At 37.5% G+C, this 15916-nt stretch overlaps 1 protein-coding gene across 1 annotated transcript; it reads left to right on the top strand.

Annotated features, from left to right (window-relative positions):
* Nucleotides 1-8459: 8459 nt before the first annotated feature.
* LOC142528405 (uncharacterized) lies at nucleotides 8460-11264 on the top strand. Its single transcript, XM_075633450.1, has 3 exons — nucleotides 8460-9213; nucleotides 9398-9567; nucleotides 11106-11264. The coding sequence occupies exons 1-3, from the start codon at nucleotides 8460-8462 to the stop codon at nucleotides 11262-11264; spliced, it is 1083 nt and encodes a 360-aa protein (XP_075489565.1).
* Nucleotides 11265-15916: the final 4652 nt, after the last annotated feature.

Below are 15916 nucleotides of genomic sequence, written 5' to 3'. Positions count from 1 at the left end.
CAAACGAGTGATTTTTAAAATACCAAATGCATTATTTTTTAAAACTAATTATATAAACTTTTGTTTTTCAATTAAATAGGTGTTATTGGACCTAATTTACCTAGAATGAGTAGGCCCAATTGCTCCTAAACTTGAAAGCCCAAAACCCAAGCCCATTATCATACAAATTAAAACCTATAAAATAAAAACTAGGCTTTGGAGACCACATAGCAGCCAATCCTCTCACACTTTACACTAAAATTCGAAATAAGGGAGAGGAAGAAAACTAGGAGTCTTCGGCGGTCGTTCGTTCTTCTTCGTACCCCACGCCGACGATCGCAAATTCTAGGGTTCTAAAACGCAAAGGCACATTTCTAAAATCCTTTATGTATCATTCAAACAATATTATGCATGTTTTGATTATTTTTACATGAAAAATACGTATGCACGATTGGTTTAACGATGGACCAAATATTTTCAAAGTTTTGATGCTTTTATGCTTGTTTTGAAAACGTTATGATTTCCAAGTGATAGGCTGCCAACTTGGGACAATTTATGGACAAAACATGGACGTTTTTGGATTGAAATGATTGCTAGACACGAGCTGGAAGGGGCTGTGCACGTGGAAGGGTAGAATCCTAGGGTATCCTATCCATACTTGATGGGAAGGGCTCGACACCATGCATGGCTCGGTCAAGGCTGGGCTATACGTGGTTAGGTGTTAGGAAGAGTCCTAGTAGGACTCTTGGACAACAACCGAGGAAGAGTTCCGTGGGGCTAAGACTCTCCCTTGGTGCACGCAAGCAGCTTCGCGCGGCTTCAGGGATTCAACGCTGGCTGGGGCTGGCGAGCATGTGTTGGAGCATGGTCCAATGAGGGTTAGGAAGGCTTGGGCTCGGGGGTTGCTCAAGTGAAGAGTCCTAGTCGAAAAAAGAGTCCTAGTTGCAATTCTCGACCGCAGCTCTTGTCTGGTGCAGGAGGATGTGGCGTGGGCTAGGGGATGGTTAGATGGGCTAGTCATGGTCAGTATGGTCCCTGGGAGGTCTGGTCAAGGGATGGCTCGAGGTGGCTCGTCCATGGTTCAAGAAAAAACGAAGGTGGCTCGATGGGGTAGCCTTGGGTTCAAAATATGGGTTGGATTGAAAGGGGGCTCGAACCGAGGGTTCAAGGGGGAGGCTCATAGCTCACGAGGTTATTTTAGGTATAAAAAGTTTATATTTAAAATTTAGGAAAAAAATATTAATGTTTGAATTAATTCGTAAATTAAATGGTTCACGAATTAGTAAATATGAAACTAAATCAAAAGCTTCAAATATAAGATAAATAAAAAATAAAAAATTAAATTTAAAATTAAATAATTATTTAGGATGGTCTAGAGTTAATGAAAGTAAGAAAAAGTCCAAAGCGAGAAATTTTAAGTTCAAGGCCAAAACAGTCATTTTACACCTGGGTAGTACGAAAAGTGTTGGCAGTGTCCCGAGGATCGTAACGCAAGTGAAATGATATTTTTATAACTTTTATGATCAAAAAATGAGATTTTTTTATGTATGGTAAAGTTGTGAAATTTTCACTATTAAAAATGCGATTTTTCAAATGTGCAAAGGATATGATATTTTGTGATTAAAAAGAAATAAAAAAATATTTTGAAGGACGTGAATTGACTGTGACAAAAAAAGGATATGATATATGATTTTTGGAAATATCGTGAGGGAAAAGGCCCCAGAGGAAGCCCAACGATCGTATTTCCATTTTTACGTCGGTGCCTAGTGCTCGTCCCCATGCGCAATGGTGAGCTAAGACTGATCAATCAACCAGAGGATAAAATGCTAGTCACTTTCAAGGATCAAACTTCACCAAAAATGATAAAGGATTTAAAGCTTTACGATTTTATGTTTTTACGATTTATGATTATTTATGCTTAAAAGTAATTTAAATAAAAGTTTGATTTTAATGCATGTTCTTGTATATATATTATTTTTTAATCTTGTTTAGAACGTGCTGTCATAAGACTCACTAGATTTGAATGTTGCAGGTGATATTTTGGGGGAGGTGCCGATGCTTGAGTGGATTGAGGCAGATAGTACACTCACAAGGGACATTTATTTCTGCATTAACTTGATAGTAAAAGTTTTAAAGGATTTTAGTTAATGATATAATAAGAGATTTTTATGCTTTATTTTGAAGTAGGATGATCATGTTAAACGTTGGAGTTGAATTTTTTTAATTGACGATTTGTGGATATTTTTATGCATTTGAGATTTTATATGTTAAATTATTTTGATTTGTAGAAATTATATTTTATGGTTAAAGGGTATATTTTAAGAATAATGTTTATAAAAAAATAGTAGAATTTGTAAAGTCAAAAAGTGAGGGTCGTTTCAGTTGGTATCAGAGCGAAGGATCCTCAAAGGGTTGTGTACTGCCACTCCGAGAAGCTCAAGAGGTTACGCCTCAAGTATGTGAATTTTAACTGCATTATATTTTATATGCTAAAATTCTTTTAACGCTTTCATAATGCATGATATAGAAGTTAGGTGCATGATATTTTAAAATTAAATGAATGTTGGTTACGCGGTTTGGACGGTGTGTACAGTTATGCCCCCGAGTCGTGAGGAGAATTTGGTTTTGCGCATCTTGAGTTTTGCGCTACCTAAGACTCAGTTGAGGCGAATTGAACTCCGTGATTTAGGAGTGCTTGTTTCGAATTATAAATTGTGTAGGAAGAAAATTTTGAACTTCACATTTATGGGTTGAATTTTTAGGAATCATGTACTTAGGGACTCAATTATAAGACATGGAGGAACTTAATTGCAAGTTTTCGGAAATATTGAGGTTGATTTTGCTATATTTCAAAAATCTAGAGGGCTTAGTGTAAGAATATGAAAATTGAAGGGCTAAAATGTGAAAAATTATGGGCTAAATTAGACAATTCAAGAATTTTTGGGTCTTAATTGAAAATTTTAGGATAATTATTGGATCATTTCAACAATTTTCGAAATCTATGGGAGCTGCTTTGGATTAAATTTGATAGTTTGAGGAGCTAGGAATGCGATAAGTTAGGCTTGATCGAATAATTCGAGAACTCTGGGATTTTGTTTGCAATTTACCAAAAAATAAAATGGTCTATTTGAATGTAGTCAGCAAGTAAATTAGAAATTAAGGGTTACATAAGGAATTGTCATTGAGGAAATTAGACATATATGTAAGTATGAGTATGTCCTAGGAGGAACGAGAAATATGGTTATTAGCAATTTTGATGAGAAAGCAAGATTCGTCGAATTGATAATTTTTGGGTATCATAGGTGTTATAAGTTTATGACGTGCACAACAAATAATATAAATATTGGAAATAGGATTTAATCGGAAATATTTTTCTTTTTGATTTTATCGTAAGATACAAATACCTTTGGATTTAACGATTGCTATTTCATCAGGAAGTTTGGGAGTTTTGTATTGTAAGATCACAGAATTTAGGTAAGATAATTGAGGGGACAAATGACTAAAGGGAGAAAATCAGTAAACGGAATTCGTGTATATTTGGATATTAGGCAAAACTATTAGAGTAATGTTATGAAGGAGTCGAGAAATACAAACTAAGAATATCGGAGTTCGTGTAATTTTTGTAAGCTTTGATTTATAAGATATGAGAAAAATATTATTTGGGGACTATACGAGGTAATTGAGAAATTTGGGAAAGTAAGTTAAGAAAAATTCATTTTTGGGTTGACAATGTGATTGCCATGATTTCTAAGGTCCAGAAATCCCTGTTTTTGAATTTTTCCATCAAACCTTATAAGGACGGATTTATTTGGGGTAATATTTAAAGTTATAATGTCATAAAATATTTATTTGGGATTATGAAATTAGAAACCTAAGTTCTTAATTGGTAATAAGAGTACAATGGTTACTAAGGGACAATTATTTTGGGATCAATTAGAAATATGTATTGGGATTTATGGGATATAGATGGAATTGAAGCTCCATGGATCAATGTTCGAGTTCCGATATAAAACATAGATGGACGCCGAGGAAAGAGTAGAACACTAAGTTCTGCAGTTGTACGGTACTAAGAGTAAATTATTGTGGGATGGCGGATGGAAGTCTTCGTCCCTAGTGTGTTTATAAGATTTTGTAAGTGTAAGGTAATAGGATGTTTTATCTTGAATTCCGAGATTTCATATAAGTGGTCGAATGGATAGTGGGATTAGAATCAAATCATGATGTGGAATGGTGATTCGGTAGGCTTGAATCGTTTAGGTACTTGGAATGCCTGGGATTTAAGAAAACAAATTGGCTATAGGGTTAAGGACATTATGTTCGACATATACATGAATGAAGTTTTAGTAAGTATCAGTCATTAAGATGTTTTATAATCATGGATACTATACGATGACTATGGACTGAAACTGAGTTTAGCAATAGGAATATATTTGGGGGAAATTAAATTATACGGTCAGAGTGAATCAAGGTAAAGTCAACCAATTAATTGCTTTGGGAAGATAAAATAACATAAGATAACTTAGGGTTTGTATCTCATAGGGGATGTTGAGTTAGTGAAATCTTTGAGTTCCTTGAGATCAAGAAATTCGGAATAAATACATAAAATGGAAGATGTCATATCAGAGTACGCAGCGAAAGCGTGTAGAGTGCAAAATTAAAGCCAAGCGGATTAAGTATGAAGTAAATGAGAGAGCCTAAGCTTTTCAAAAATCAAGACTAGGAAAATTTCGATGAAGAAATTTTATTTAAGGAGATGAGATTTGTAACGTCCGAAAAATCAATACATGTAAACCACATGCATGCAAATGATTTAAATTGTAAATTTATTTTATTGAATTGATTTTAAATACTTAATTGATAAATTTTACATACTTAAATGTTTAAAGTGCATGATTTCATGAAATTGAAGGATTTTTCCCGAATATTCGATAATAGGCTGGGAAAATGAGATCGGGGACAACCAAGACAAAATAAATATTTTTCAATAAATATTTTCAAGGCTTATTAATATGATTAAAAATGATATAATTCAAATTATTTTACGAGACGAGCTCGATTTTATCTGGGAAGCCGGTTTTGGGCAGACGAGGGATTTTTAAAATATCAAATGCATTATTTTTGTAAACTAATTTTTATAAACTTTTATTTTTTCAATTAAATAGGTGTTATCGAGTCTAATTTACCTATGATGAGTAGACCCAATTGCTCCTAAACTTGAAAGCCCAAAACCCAAGCCCATTATCATACAAATTAAAACTTATAAAATAAAAACTGGGCTTTGGAGACCACATAGTAGCTGATCCTCACACACTTTACACACACTAAAATTTGAAATAAGGAAGAGGAAGAAAACTAGGAGTCTTTGTCGCCCGTTCGTTATTTTTCGCACCCCACGTCAACGATCGCATATTCGAGCATTCTAAAACGCAAGGCACGTTTCTAAATTCCTTTGACGTATCATTCATACAATATTATGCATGTTTTGATTATTTTTGCATGAAAAATACGTATACATGATTGGTTTAACGATGGAACGAATATTTTCAAAGTTTTGATGCTTTTATGCTTGTTTTGATAACGTATGATTTCCAAGGGATAGGCTGCCGACTTGGGATGATTTATGGAAATAAGATGGATGGTTTAGGATTGAAATGATGGCTGGACACGAGCTGGAAGGGGCTGTGCACGTGGAAGGGTAGAATCCTAGGGTTTCCTAACCATACTCGATGGGAAGGGCTCGACACCATGCATGGCTCGGTCAGTGATTGACTAGGAGCTGGCTAGACATGGTTAGGTATTAGGAAGAGCCCTAGCAGGACTAAGACTCTTGGACAACAACCGAGGAAGAGTTCTGTGGGGCTAGGACTCTCCCTTGGTGCACGCAGGCGGCTTCGCCTGGCTGCAGTGACTCGGCGCTGGCTGGGGATGGCGAGCAGGGGTTGGAGCATGGTCGAGTGAGGGTGAAGATAGTTTGGGCCGGGGGGTGGCTTGGGTGAAGAGTATTATTCAAAAAAAAAAGTAGAGTCCTAGTTGCAATTCTCGGCCGCTGCTCTTGTCTGGTGCAGGAGGCTAGTGGCGTGGGCTAGGGGCTGGTTAGATGGGCGAGGCATGGTCAGTAGGGTCCTTGGAGGTCTGGTCAAGGGATGGCTCGAGGTTGCTCGACCTTGGTTCAAGAAAAAACGAAGGTGGCTCGATGGGGTAGCCTAGTGTAGAGCCCTAAAATCAGTACGCGTAAAACTCATGAATTTAATAAATTGTTAAATTATTTAATTAATTTTAAAATGATTTTTTAAACGATGCATGGTTTATGATTTTTCATTATTTTAAATTATTACATGTTTATTTGATGCACGTTAAAATGTTTTCTTGAGTTGTATGTTTCAGACGAATATTCGATAGGGGATCGGGAAAACAGACCAGTGACGATTTAAGCGATTTATGAAAATGTAGTATTTTATTTCAAGTCAAGAAAATTGGTATTTTAAATAATTTATGAATTTTAAGCATTTTAAAGCATAATTTAAATTATTAGGTGCTTTTAAGATTTTAAGCTTTTCAAAAATACTAATTTGATTAGTTGGGGATTTTAAATCTTGGAAGATTATCATTGTGCATTTTATTTAAAAATTAGTGGTTCTAGTAAGTTAGTGATGGGTTAATAATTTTTTTAACATGTTAATTGTTTATTAATATTTTTATTAAACTAATTAACTCCTAATTAAACCCCTAATTATCCCCACACACGCACACAAACACCACACACCAAGTTGAGTTTGAGAGGGAGAAGTAGGGATCTAAGTTCCTTTCAGCAGCCACCTCCTCCTTGAAAAATTTATGGAGATTTAAGCCTTTTTTTGAACAAGAAATCCTGTAGCAAGCGTCTCCCGGTCATTTCCTGTAATCCACCGAGTCAGTATTCGTTATCTTCGAGCATTTAGACGCAAAGGCATGTATATTATTTTATTTCTGCATCGATCTTGTCGTATTAACTATTTTGATGATTATTGTGTATAAATATTCGGTTATGTTATGCAAGGTTTGAGCAAAAATGGTTGAAACGATTTTGAGCAAGTTTTTAGATCTCAAAAACCGAATATGCTGTCATTTCGAGTCCGGCAAATTTTTAGTCGATTTTCTGGAAAAATTTTCAACATGTAAAATGTTGTACTTTTGGATACTTTCGATTTGACAGTAAATTCGTAATTTTCAAACAATAAATGAGTGAGTTATGATCATTCTCGTTTGACTGCTCAACTATGTTGGTTTTCAATAATATTCGCGTAGGGCGGCGCTCGGGCGCGAGATTTTGCCGCTCAAGCACTAGGCCTTATGGACGAGCGCACTCGAGTGGTAAGAAGTTACTACCCAAGCGCCAAGCTTTCTAAAAAAAATTGTCTTGGGCAGGCATGCATAATATATTAGTATGTTCGACGTGCAAATAAAATGTTTTATGCTTTTGAGGTATGCGAATTGTCTTGTGACCAATTATGAACGGGTTTGGAAGTCGGAGAACGTGTCCGAGGACCTCGCCACACGGTAAAGCATGACCGGTTTATGATCAGGATTGGGAAGCGGTAAAGCATGACCAGAGACCAATCCACCCGGTAAAGCATGACCGGAGATCTTATATATATGGCAGTGGACATCCCTGCCAGCCCTGTACTGTGGATTAGTTTGATCAGACGCAATATGTATGAGTCACTTGCTTGGAAACATATCTATATGCAAAATGATGATGATTATGCATGTTGAACTCATTTACTTTGATTTTAACGAATTGCTTTATGTTGTTTTAAACAAGTACTTGTTGCAAGTTCGTTTACATTTCAAATAATTGAACAAGCATTTTATTTACAAGTTTATTTTGAGAGATGATTAATTAATTAAGAAAAAATTTTATTTTCCGAAAATTTTAAGTATTTTCAAAAGTACGGTATGTTATAGTTGGTATCAGAGCGGTGTTCTTGTAAAGGGTTATGCCTACTGCCGGTTGCGAGAAGCTCACGAATTCACGCCTCAAGTCTGAAAGTTTTAAAGTTTTAAAATTCTTTCATGTAGTAAGCATCAAAGTCATGTTTTAGCATGTACCCGTTTAGTTCGATTTACGTTCATCTTACGATGATATTGATATTATGTTCATGCATGTTGGTTTACGTGTTGGGTAAATTTTGGAACAGTATGCCTCCAAAACATATGATTGCACGGGGAGCAGGTGAAGAGTATAGAGAGGCTCGAGATGAGGAGAGGGTCACTCCTCCTCGTCCAACGCAAGATATGCAGCACAGATTCTTGCAGAAATGACTTAGTTCTTCGCATAGTTTGCGGGAAACAATGCTGGAGTAGATATTGGAGCGAGGCCGCCCAAGCCAGAGGCGGTGTATGAGAGATTCAGGAGGATGAATCCAAAGGAGTTCTCGAGGACTACTGACTCGATGATAGCTGAGTGATGGATTAAGTCCATCGAGGTGATATTCACATTTATGGAGCTGCAGGATGCATATAGAGTTAGATGCGCCACCTTTCTGTTGACTAGGGACGCCAGACTGTGGTGGGAGAGCGCGTCTGTATCAGTGAATTTGCAGACTCTTACTTGGGAGGGTTACAAGGAAGTGTTTTACTCCAAGTACTTCACTGAGGAATTATGCTCCTGCCTAACCAAGGATTTCATGACTTTGCAACAGGGAGAACGTAGCGTGGCAGAGTTCGTAAGAAAGTTTGAGAGGGGGTGTCACTTCATGCCCATAATTGCGAACGATTCCAGGGAAAAGCTGAGGTGTTTCATTGATGGTTTACGGCCGATCTTGCACCGTGGTATTCGAGTGGCAGGTCCTACTACTTATATTGTTGTCGTGTCGAGAGCCTTGGCGGCAGAGCAGGACCAGAAAGACATCGAGAATGACAGGCAGGGCAAGAGGCCCTATCAGGCGCCCCAACAACAGCAATTCAAAAGGCCTTTCCAAGGACAGCAGGGAAAGAGGACGTTTCAAATACCGTCGAAAGGAAAAGTTCCTATACCGCAAGGGAAGGCTACTCAGAAGACTGGTGAGTATCCAATGTGCTCGAAATGCAACCGCCAACATATGGGGCATTGTTTATGGGGTTTGGGAAAATGCTTCAAGGGTGGAGCCAGTGATCACATGCTGAAGGACTGCCAGCAGTGGAGACAGCCAACCCAGAGGAGAGTGTTCGCCATGCATGCCGAGGAGGCGAAACCAGACACGACCCTACTAGCTGGTAACCTATTTAGTTCAGCACAACATTTATTTTTGGTCATGCATGTTTCGAATTTTTTTTGCTTGGGGATATTAGTATATTTTTTTCGTATTTTGGAGACTTTGGATAGAAATTTCCAACTATGAATGAGGCTAAGATTAGTATTTTTGGGTATAGGTTTATGTGTTGTGCTAACGTCCTTCAGGAAATATCTTTATAAAGAGAGTAGCCACGAAGGCCTTGTTAGATTCTGGGGCCACTCACTCTTCTATCTCAGAGACGTTCGCTAACTATTTGGGTGTCAAATCCATTGGACTCCACGTGAGATACTCCGTGACGGTTCCATCAAGGGAGGAGTTATTAGCTACTAGCATGGTAAGAGATATCGATCTTTAACTACAGGGCCACCTAGTTTACGTCGATCTGATTGTGTTGCCGATGCCACAGTTTTATGTTATTTTGGGGATGGACTGGCTGACGAAGAACAGAGTTCTAATTGATTTTCAGAAAATATCAGTGTTGGTAAAATCATTGGGCATGAATCAATTTCTTTTTGAGCCATACAAGTGGAGAAGCTTCTCTCGCATGATCTCTTGCATGCAGGCACGAAAACTTATACATAACGGATGTCAGGCATTCTTGGCTAGTATAATTTCAACACCTGACGCACCCTCCCCGTCGATATCGAATGTACCACTTGTCAGAGATTTTCCTAACGTTTTCCTAGACGACGTCATAGGCCTTCCACCAGAGAGAGAAGTGGAGTTCGCCATTGACCTTGTGCTAGGCATTGTGCCAATCTATAAAGAACAGTACCGTTTGGCTCCAGCAGAGATGTTAGAGCTCAAACAGCAAATTCAGAAGCTCCTAGACAAAGAATTCATCCGCCTTAGTTTCTCACCATGGGGCGCATCGGTACTCTTCGTAAAGAAGAAAGATGGAAGCATGAGTTTGTGTATTGATTACCAAGAATTGAACAAGGTAACGATCAAGAAAAAATAACCATTACCAAGGATTGAGGACTTATTTGATCAGTTACAGGGAGCTACAGTGTTATCTAAGAGAGATCCACGTTCTGGGTATCATCAACTGAAGGTAAAGGATGCAGATGTTCACAAGACAACCTTGAGAACTAGATACGGGCACTACGAATTCTTAGTGATGTCATTTGGACTGACAAATGCTCCAGTGAATTTTATGGACCTAATGAATCGAGTATTTCAGCCCTATCTAGATCAGTTCGTCATAGTATTCATTGACGGCATTCTTATATACTTGAAAAGCTATGAGAAGCACATTCAGCATTCGGGTACATTTTTTCAAGTCTTGCAGAGTCGCAAGTTGTTCGCAAAATTCATTAAGTGTGAATTCTGGTTGGAGAAAGTAGCATTTTTGAGACATATTATATCTAGCAGTGGCATTGAGGTGGATTTAACTAAAGTGGCCGCGATAAAAGAATGGGTTGAGCCGAAGAACACTGTCAGAGATCCGTAGTTTCCTAGGCTTGGCAGGCTACTACAACAAATTTATTCAGGGGTTTTCCTCGATTGCAGTGTCACTCACTTCATTGACTAAGAAAAATGCTAAATTTCTATGGAGTGACGAGTTTCAGAAGAGTTTCGATACTTTGAAGCAAGCTATTATCGCAACGCCAGTTTTAGACATGCCTTCAGGGCAAGGTAATTTTATGTTATACATCGACGCTTCTAAGCTCGATTTAGGCGCACTATTGATGCAGCATGGTCATGGTCGGGTTATAGCTTATGCCTCCAGACAGTTGAAAGTGCATGAGAAGAACTGCCCGACTAATGATCTCGAGTTAGCTTGCGTTGAAGATATGGAGACATTATTTGTACGGCGAGAAATGCTAGATATTCACTTATCACAAGAGTCTCAAGTACTTCTTCATGCAGAAAGAACTGAACATGAGAAAAAGATGGTGGTTGGAGTTAGTAAAAGACTACGATTGTGAAATTAGATACCACCAAGAGAAAGCTACTGTTGTGGCAGATGCTTTGAGCAGGAAGGTAGCAGTCGTAGCGCAGCTGTCAGCGCAAAGATCTTTTCAGTAAGAGATTCAGAGGTTTGTCCTAGAAGTTTATCCCAAGGGCAGAGCTCCCAAGTTGTCTAATCTGATAGTCCAGTCTTCATTGCTAGACCGAATCCGTAGAGGTCAGCCTTCAGACGAACAGTTACAGAAATGGAGACTAAAGGATGAAGTCAAGGGTAGTGTACTCTACACAGTGTCCGATCGTATCGTGAGGTACAGAGGAAGGTTGTGGGTGCCTAGTGTTTATTCGATCAGATAGGATATTTTGACAGAGGTACATACATCTTCGTGTTCTATCCATCCAGGGGGTACCAAGATGTAAAAGGACTTACAGATGCTGTATTGGTGGCCAGGGATGAAGCGGGACATTTGCCGATTTGTATCTGAATGCCTTACTTGTCAGAAAGTGAAAGCAGAGCATCGGAGGCCAGCAGGAATGCTTAAGCCGCTCCCTATTCCCGAGTAGAAATGGGAGAATATCACCATGAATTTCGTTGTTGGATTGCCAAGGCCAGTTAGGGGATCTAATGCTATTTGTGTTATAGTTGATCGACTTACTAAATCGGAACATTTCTTACCCGTGATGACGACGTTCTCCATGACTCAGTATGTAGAGTTCTATATTCGGGAGATAGTCCTATTGCACGGGATATCGGTTTCTATTGTGTCTGACACGGACCCGAGATTCACATCGTCCTTTTGGAAGAGTTTTCATGCAGTTGTGGGGAAGAAGTTTCTATTCAGTACGGTATTTCACCCTCAGACAGATGGCCAGTCTGAGTGAGTGATTCAGATATTGGAATATTTTTTGCGAGCATGTGTGATCGATTTTCATGGGAATTGAGAATCGAAACTACCCCTAGTAGAATTTACCTACAACAACAGTTTTTAATAATCTATATGTATGGCTACATACGAAGTATTGTATGGAAGGAAGTGCAGATTGCTGATTTATTGGAATGAAGTCGGTGAGAGATCAGAACTTGGTTCAGAGATTGTTCAGCAGATTGCAGAAATAGTGGTCAAGATCCGAGACAGGATGAAGACCGCTCAGAGTCGCCAAAAGAGTTATGCTGACAAGAGAAGAAGAGATCTCGAATTTTCCGTAGGAGATCACGTATTCGTGAAGATAGAACCCATGAAGGGTGTTATGAGGTTTGAGAAGAGAGGCAAGCTGAGCTAGAGATTCATTGGGCCATTCGAAATTCTTGACAGAGTTGGGACACTTGCTTATCGTGTAGCTCTACCGCTGAATCTAGCCGGAGTACACAATGTGTTCCACGTTTCGATGCTGATGAAGTATATGGCAAATCTTTCGCATGTATTGAGTTATGAGCCGTTGCAGCTTGCTCCAGATCTGTCATATGAGGAAAGATCTGTCCGAATTCTAGACAAATAGGACCAAAGACTTCGGAACAAAGTGACCAAATTGGTCAAAGTCCAGTGGCTGAATCAATCAGTCGAGGTGGCCACTTGGGAGGCCGAAGCATATGTGAGAAGTCGCTACCCAGAATTGTTTGGTAAGATTTAATTTCGAGGATGAAATTTATTTAAGTGGGGGAAGAATTGTAGAGCCCAAAATTAGTACACGTAAAACCCATGCATTTATTAAAATTTTAAATTATTTATTAAATTTTAAAATGATTTTTTAAACGATGCATGATTTATGATTTTGCATTATTTTAAATTATTACATTTTTATTTGATGCACGTTAAAATGTTTTCTTGAGTTGTATGTTTCAGGCGAATATTCGATACGGGATCAGGAAAAGAGATCGGTGACAATTTAGGCAAATTATGAAAAATGTAGTATTTTCAAGAAAATTGGTACTTTAAATTATTTATGCAATTTTAAGTATTTTAAAGTCTAATTCAATTTACTAGGTGCTTTTAAAATTTTAAACTTTTCAGAAATACTAATTTGATTAGTTGGGAATTTTAAATCTTGGAAGTTTAACATTGTGCATTTTATTTAAAAATTATTGGTTCTAGTAAGTTAGTGATGGGTTAATAATTTTTTTAACATTTTAATTTTTTACTAGCATTTTTATTAACCTAATTAACTCCTAATTAAACCCCCTAATTATCCCCACACACGCACACACAAAACACACATACGCATGTCGAGTTTGAGAGAGAAAAGTAGAGTTCTAAGTTCCTTTCAGCAACCACCTCCTCCTTGCAAAATTTCTGGAGATTTAAGCCATTTTTCGAATAAGAAATCGTGTAGCAAGCGTCTCCCGGTCATCTCCCGTAATCCACCGCGTCAGTATTCTTTATCTTCGAGATTTTAGACGCAAAGGCATATATATTCTTTTATTTCTGTATCGATCTTGTCGTAGTAAGTATTTTTATGCTTATTGTGTGTAAAAATTCGGTTATGTTATGCAAAGTTTGAGAAAAAATGATTGAAACGATTTTGAGCCAGTTTTTAAATCTCAAAAACTGAAACTGCTGTCAGTTTGAGCCCTGTGAATTTTCACTCAATTTTTGGAAAAATCCTTCAACACATAAAATGTAGTATTTTTTGTTACCTTTGATTCGATAGTAAATTCATAATTTTCGGACAAGAAATGAGTAATTATGATCATTCTCGTGCGACTGCTCAACTATGTTTGTTTTCAAAAAATTTCGCGCAGGGCAGTGCTCGGGCGCGAGATTTACCGCTCGAGCGCCAGGCCTTCTGGACGGGTGCGGTCGAGCGGCAAGAAGTTACCGCCGGAGCGCCAAGCTGACTGAAAAAAAATATTTTTTTTTAAAAAAAATTTGTCTTTGGCATGAATGCATAATGTATTAGTATATTCGACGTGCAAAAAAAATGTTGTATGGTTTTGAGGTATGTGAATTGTCTTGTGACCAATTATGAACGGGTTTGGAAGTTGGAGAACGTGTCCGGAGACCTCTCCACCCCAGCAAAGCATGACCGGGTTATGATCAGAATCGGGAAGCGATAAAGCATAACCAGGGACCAATCCACCCGGTAAAGCATGATCGGAGATCTTATGTATGTGGCAGTGGACTTTCTTCCAGCCCAGTACTATGGTTTAGTCTGATCAGGCGCAATATGCTATGGGTCACTTGCTTGGAAACATATCTCTACGCAAAATGATGATAATTATGAATTTTTAAATATGTTTGATGCAAGCACGTTTATGAAAATGTTTATGAATTGATTGAAAGTCTATGTTTATGTAATTATTTTCAAAGTTTAAATATGTATGTGCTACTTTAAAACGCATGTGATTTTATTATGTTCTACTTGTTATTCTCAGTTTATATATGTTGTGTTTTTAGACTCACTAGTTTTGATCGATGCAGGTGAGGACGAGTTTGAGGAGACGAGAGGCGAAGACCAGTGAGATGGCTCAGACTGGGCGGAGGACTAACACGAGGATCGCTAAGTTTTAAGGATTTTTATGCATGTTGAACTCATTTACTCTGATTTTAACGAATTACTTTATGTTGTTTTAGACAAGTACTTGTTGCAAGTTCGTTTACATTTCAAATAATTGATCAACCATTTTATTTAAAAGTGTATTTTGAGAGATGGTTAATTATATAAGAAAAAATTTAATGTTCCGCAAATTTTAAGTATGTTCAAAGTACGATACGTTATACTTAGGGTTCGAAATATGGGTTGGATTGGAGGGGACTCGAATCGCGGGTCTACGGGGGTGGCCCGTGGCTCACAAGGTTATTTTAGGTATAAAAAGTTTATGTTTAAAGTTTAGGAAGAAAATATTAAAGCTTGAATTAATTCGGGAATTAAACACTTCACGAATTAGTAAATAAGAAACTAAATCACATGACTCGAATTTAAGCTAAATAAAAATATCAAAAATAAATTTAAGCTTAAATAATTATTAGGGATGGTCTAAAGTCAATGAAAGCTAGAAAAAGTCAAAAACGAGAAATTTTAAATCAATGGGCAACACGATCATTTTACACCTAGGTAGTACGAAAAGGGTTGGCAGTGTTCCGAGAGATCATAACGCATGTTAAATGATATTTTCCTAACGTTATGATGAAAATATCAGATTTTATAATTTATGGTAAAGCTGTAAATTTTCACTGTTAAAAATGCTATTTTCAAAAGTTGAAAGGACACAATATTTTATGATTAAAAAGAAAAGAAAATTTTTTTGAATGATGTGAATTGACTATGACAAAAAAAGGATATGATATATGATTTTTGGGAATATCGTGAGGGATAAGACCCCAGATAGAGCCCGATTATAGGAAAAGGCTCGAGAGGGAACCCAACGATCGTATTTCCATTTACGTCGGTGCATAGTGCCCATCACCTCTGCGCAATGGTGAGCTAAGACTGATCAGTCGACCAGAGTATCAAAGGCTAGTCACTTTCAAGGATCAAGTTTCATTCAAAATGATAAAGGATTGAAAGCTTTATGATTTTTTCCGATTTATGATTTATTTATGCTTAAAATTATTTTAAATAAAAGTGTGATTTTAATACATGTGTTTGTATATGTATTATTTGTTACTAATGTTTAGAACGTGCTGAGTCATTAAAATCACTAGGTTTGAATTTTGCAGGTGATGATTTTGAGGGAGACGCTGACGCTTGAGTGGATCGAGGTAGACAGTACACTCCCGATGGGCATTTATTTCTTCATTAGCTTGATAGTAAAAGTTTTAAAGGATTTTTGTTAA

Source organism: Primulina tabacum, chromosome 16, assembly GCF_025594145.1.
Source record: "Primulina tabacum isolate GXHZ01 chromosome 16, ASM2559414v2, whole genome shotgun sequence".
Taxonomy (NCBI): domain Eukaryota; kingdom Viridiplantae; phylum Streptophyta; class Magnoliopsida; order Lamiales; family Gesneriaceae; genus Primulina; species Primulina tabacum.
Note: the sequence above shows the minus strand (reverse complement) of the source record. Positions and strands in the feature narration are given on the sequence as shown.

Excerpts from the sequence above, each read along its gene's own strand:
- LOC142528405 (XM_075633450.1), top strand. The coding sequence starts at position 8,460 with ATGGAGCTGCAGGATGCATATAGAGTTAGATGCGCCACCTTTCTGTTG. Across the intron at positions 9,214-9,397 it reads AGACACGACCCTACTAGCTG|GAAATATCTTTATAAAGAGA; the intron begins GTAACCTATTTA and ends AACGTCCTTCAG. Across the intron at positions 9,568-11,105 it reads AGTTATTAGCTACTAGCATG|AAAGAACTGAACATGAGAAA; the intron begins GTAAGAGATATC and ends TTCTTCATGCAG.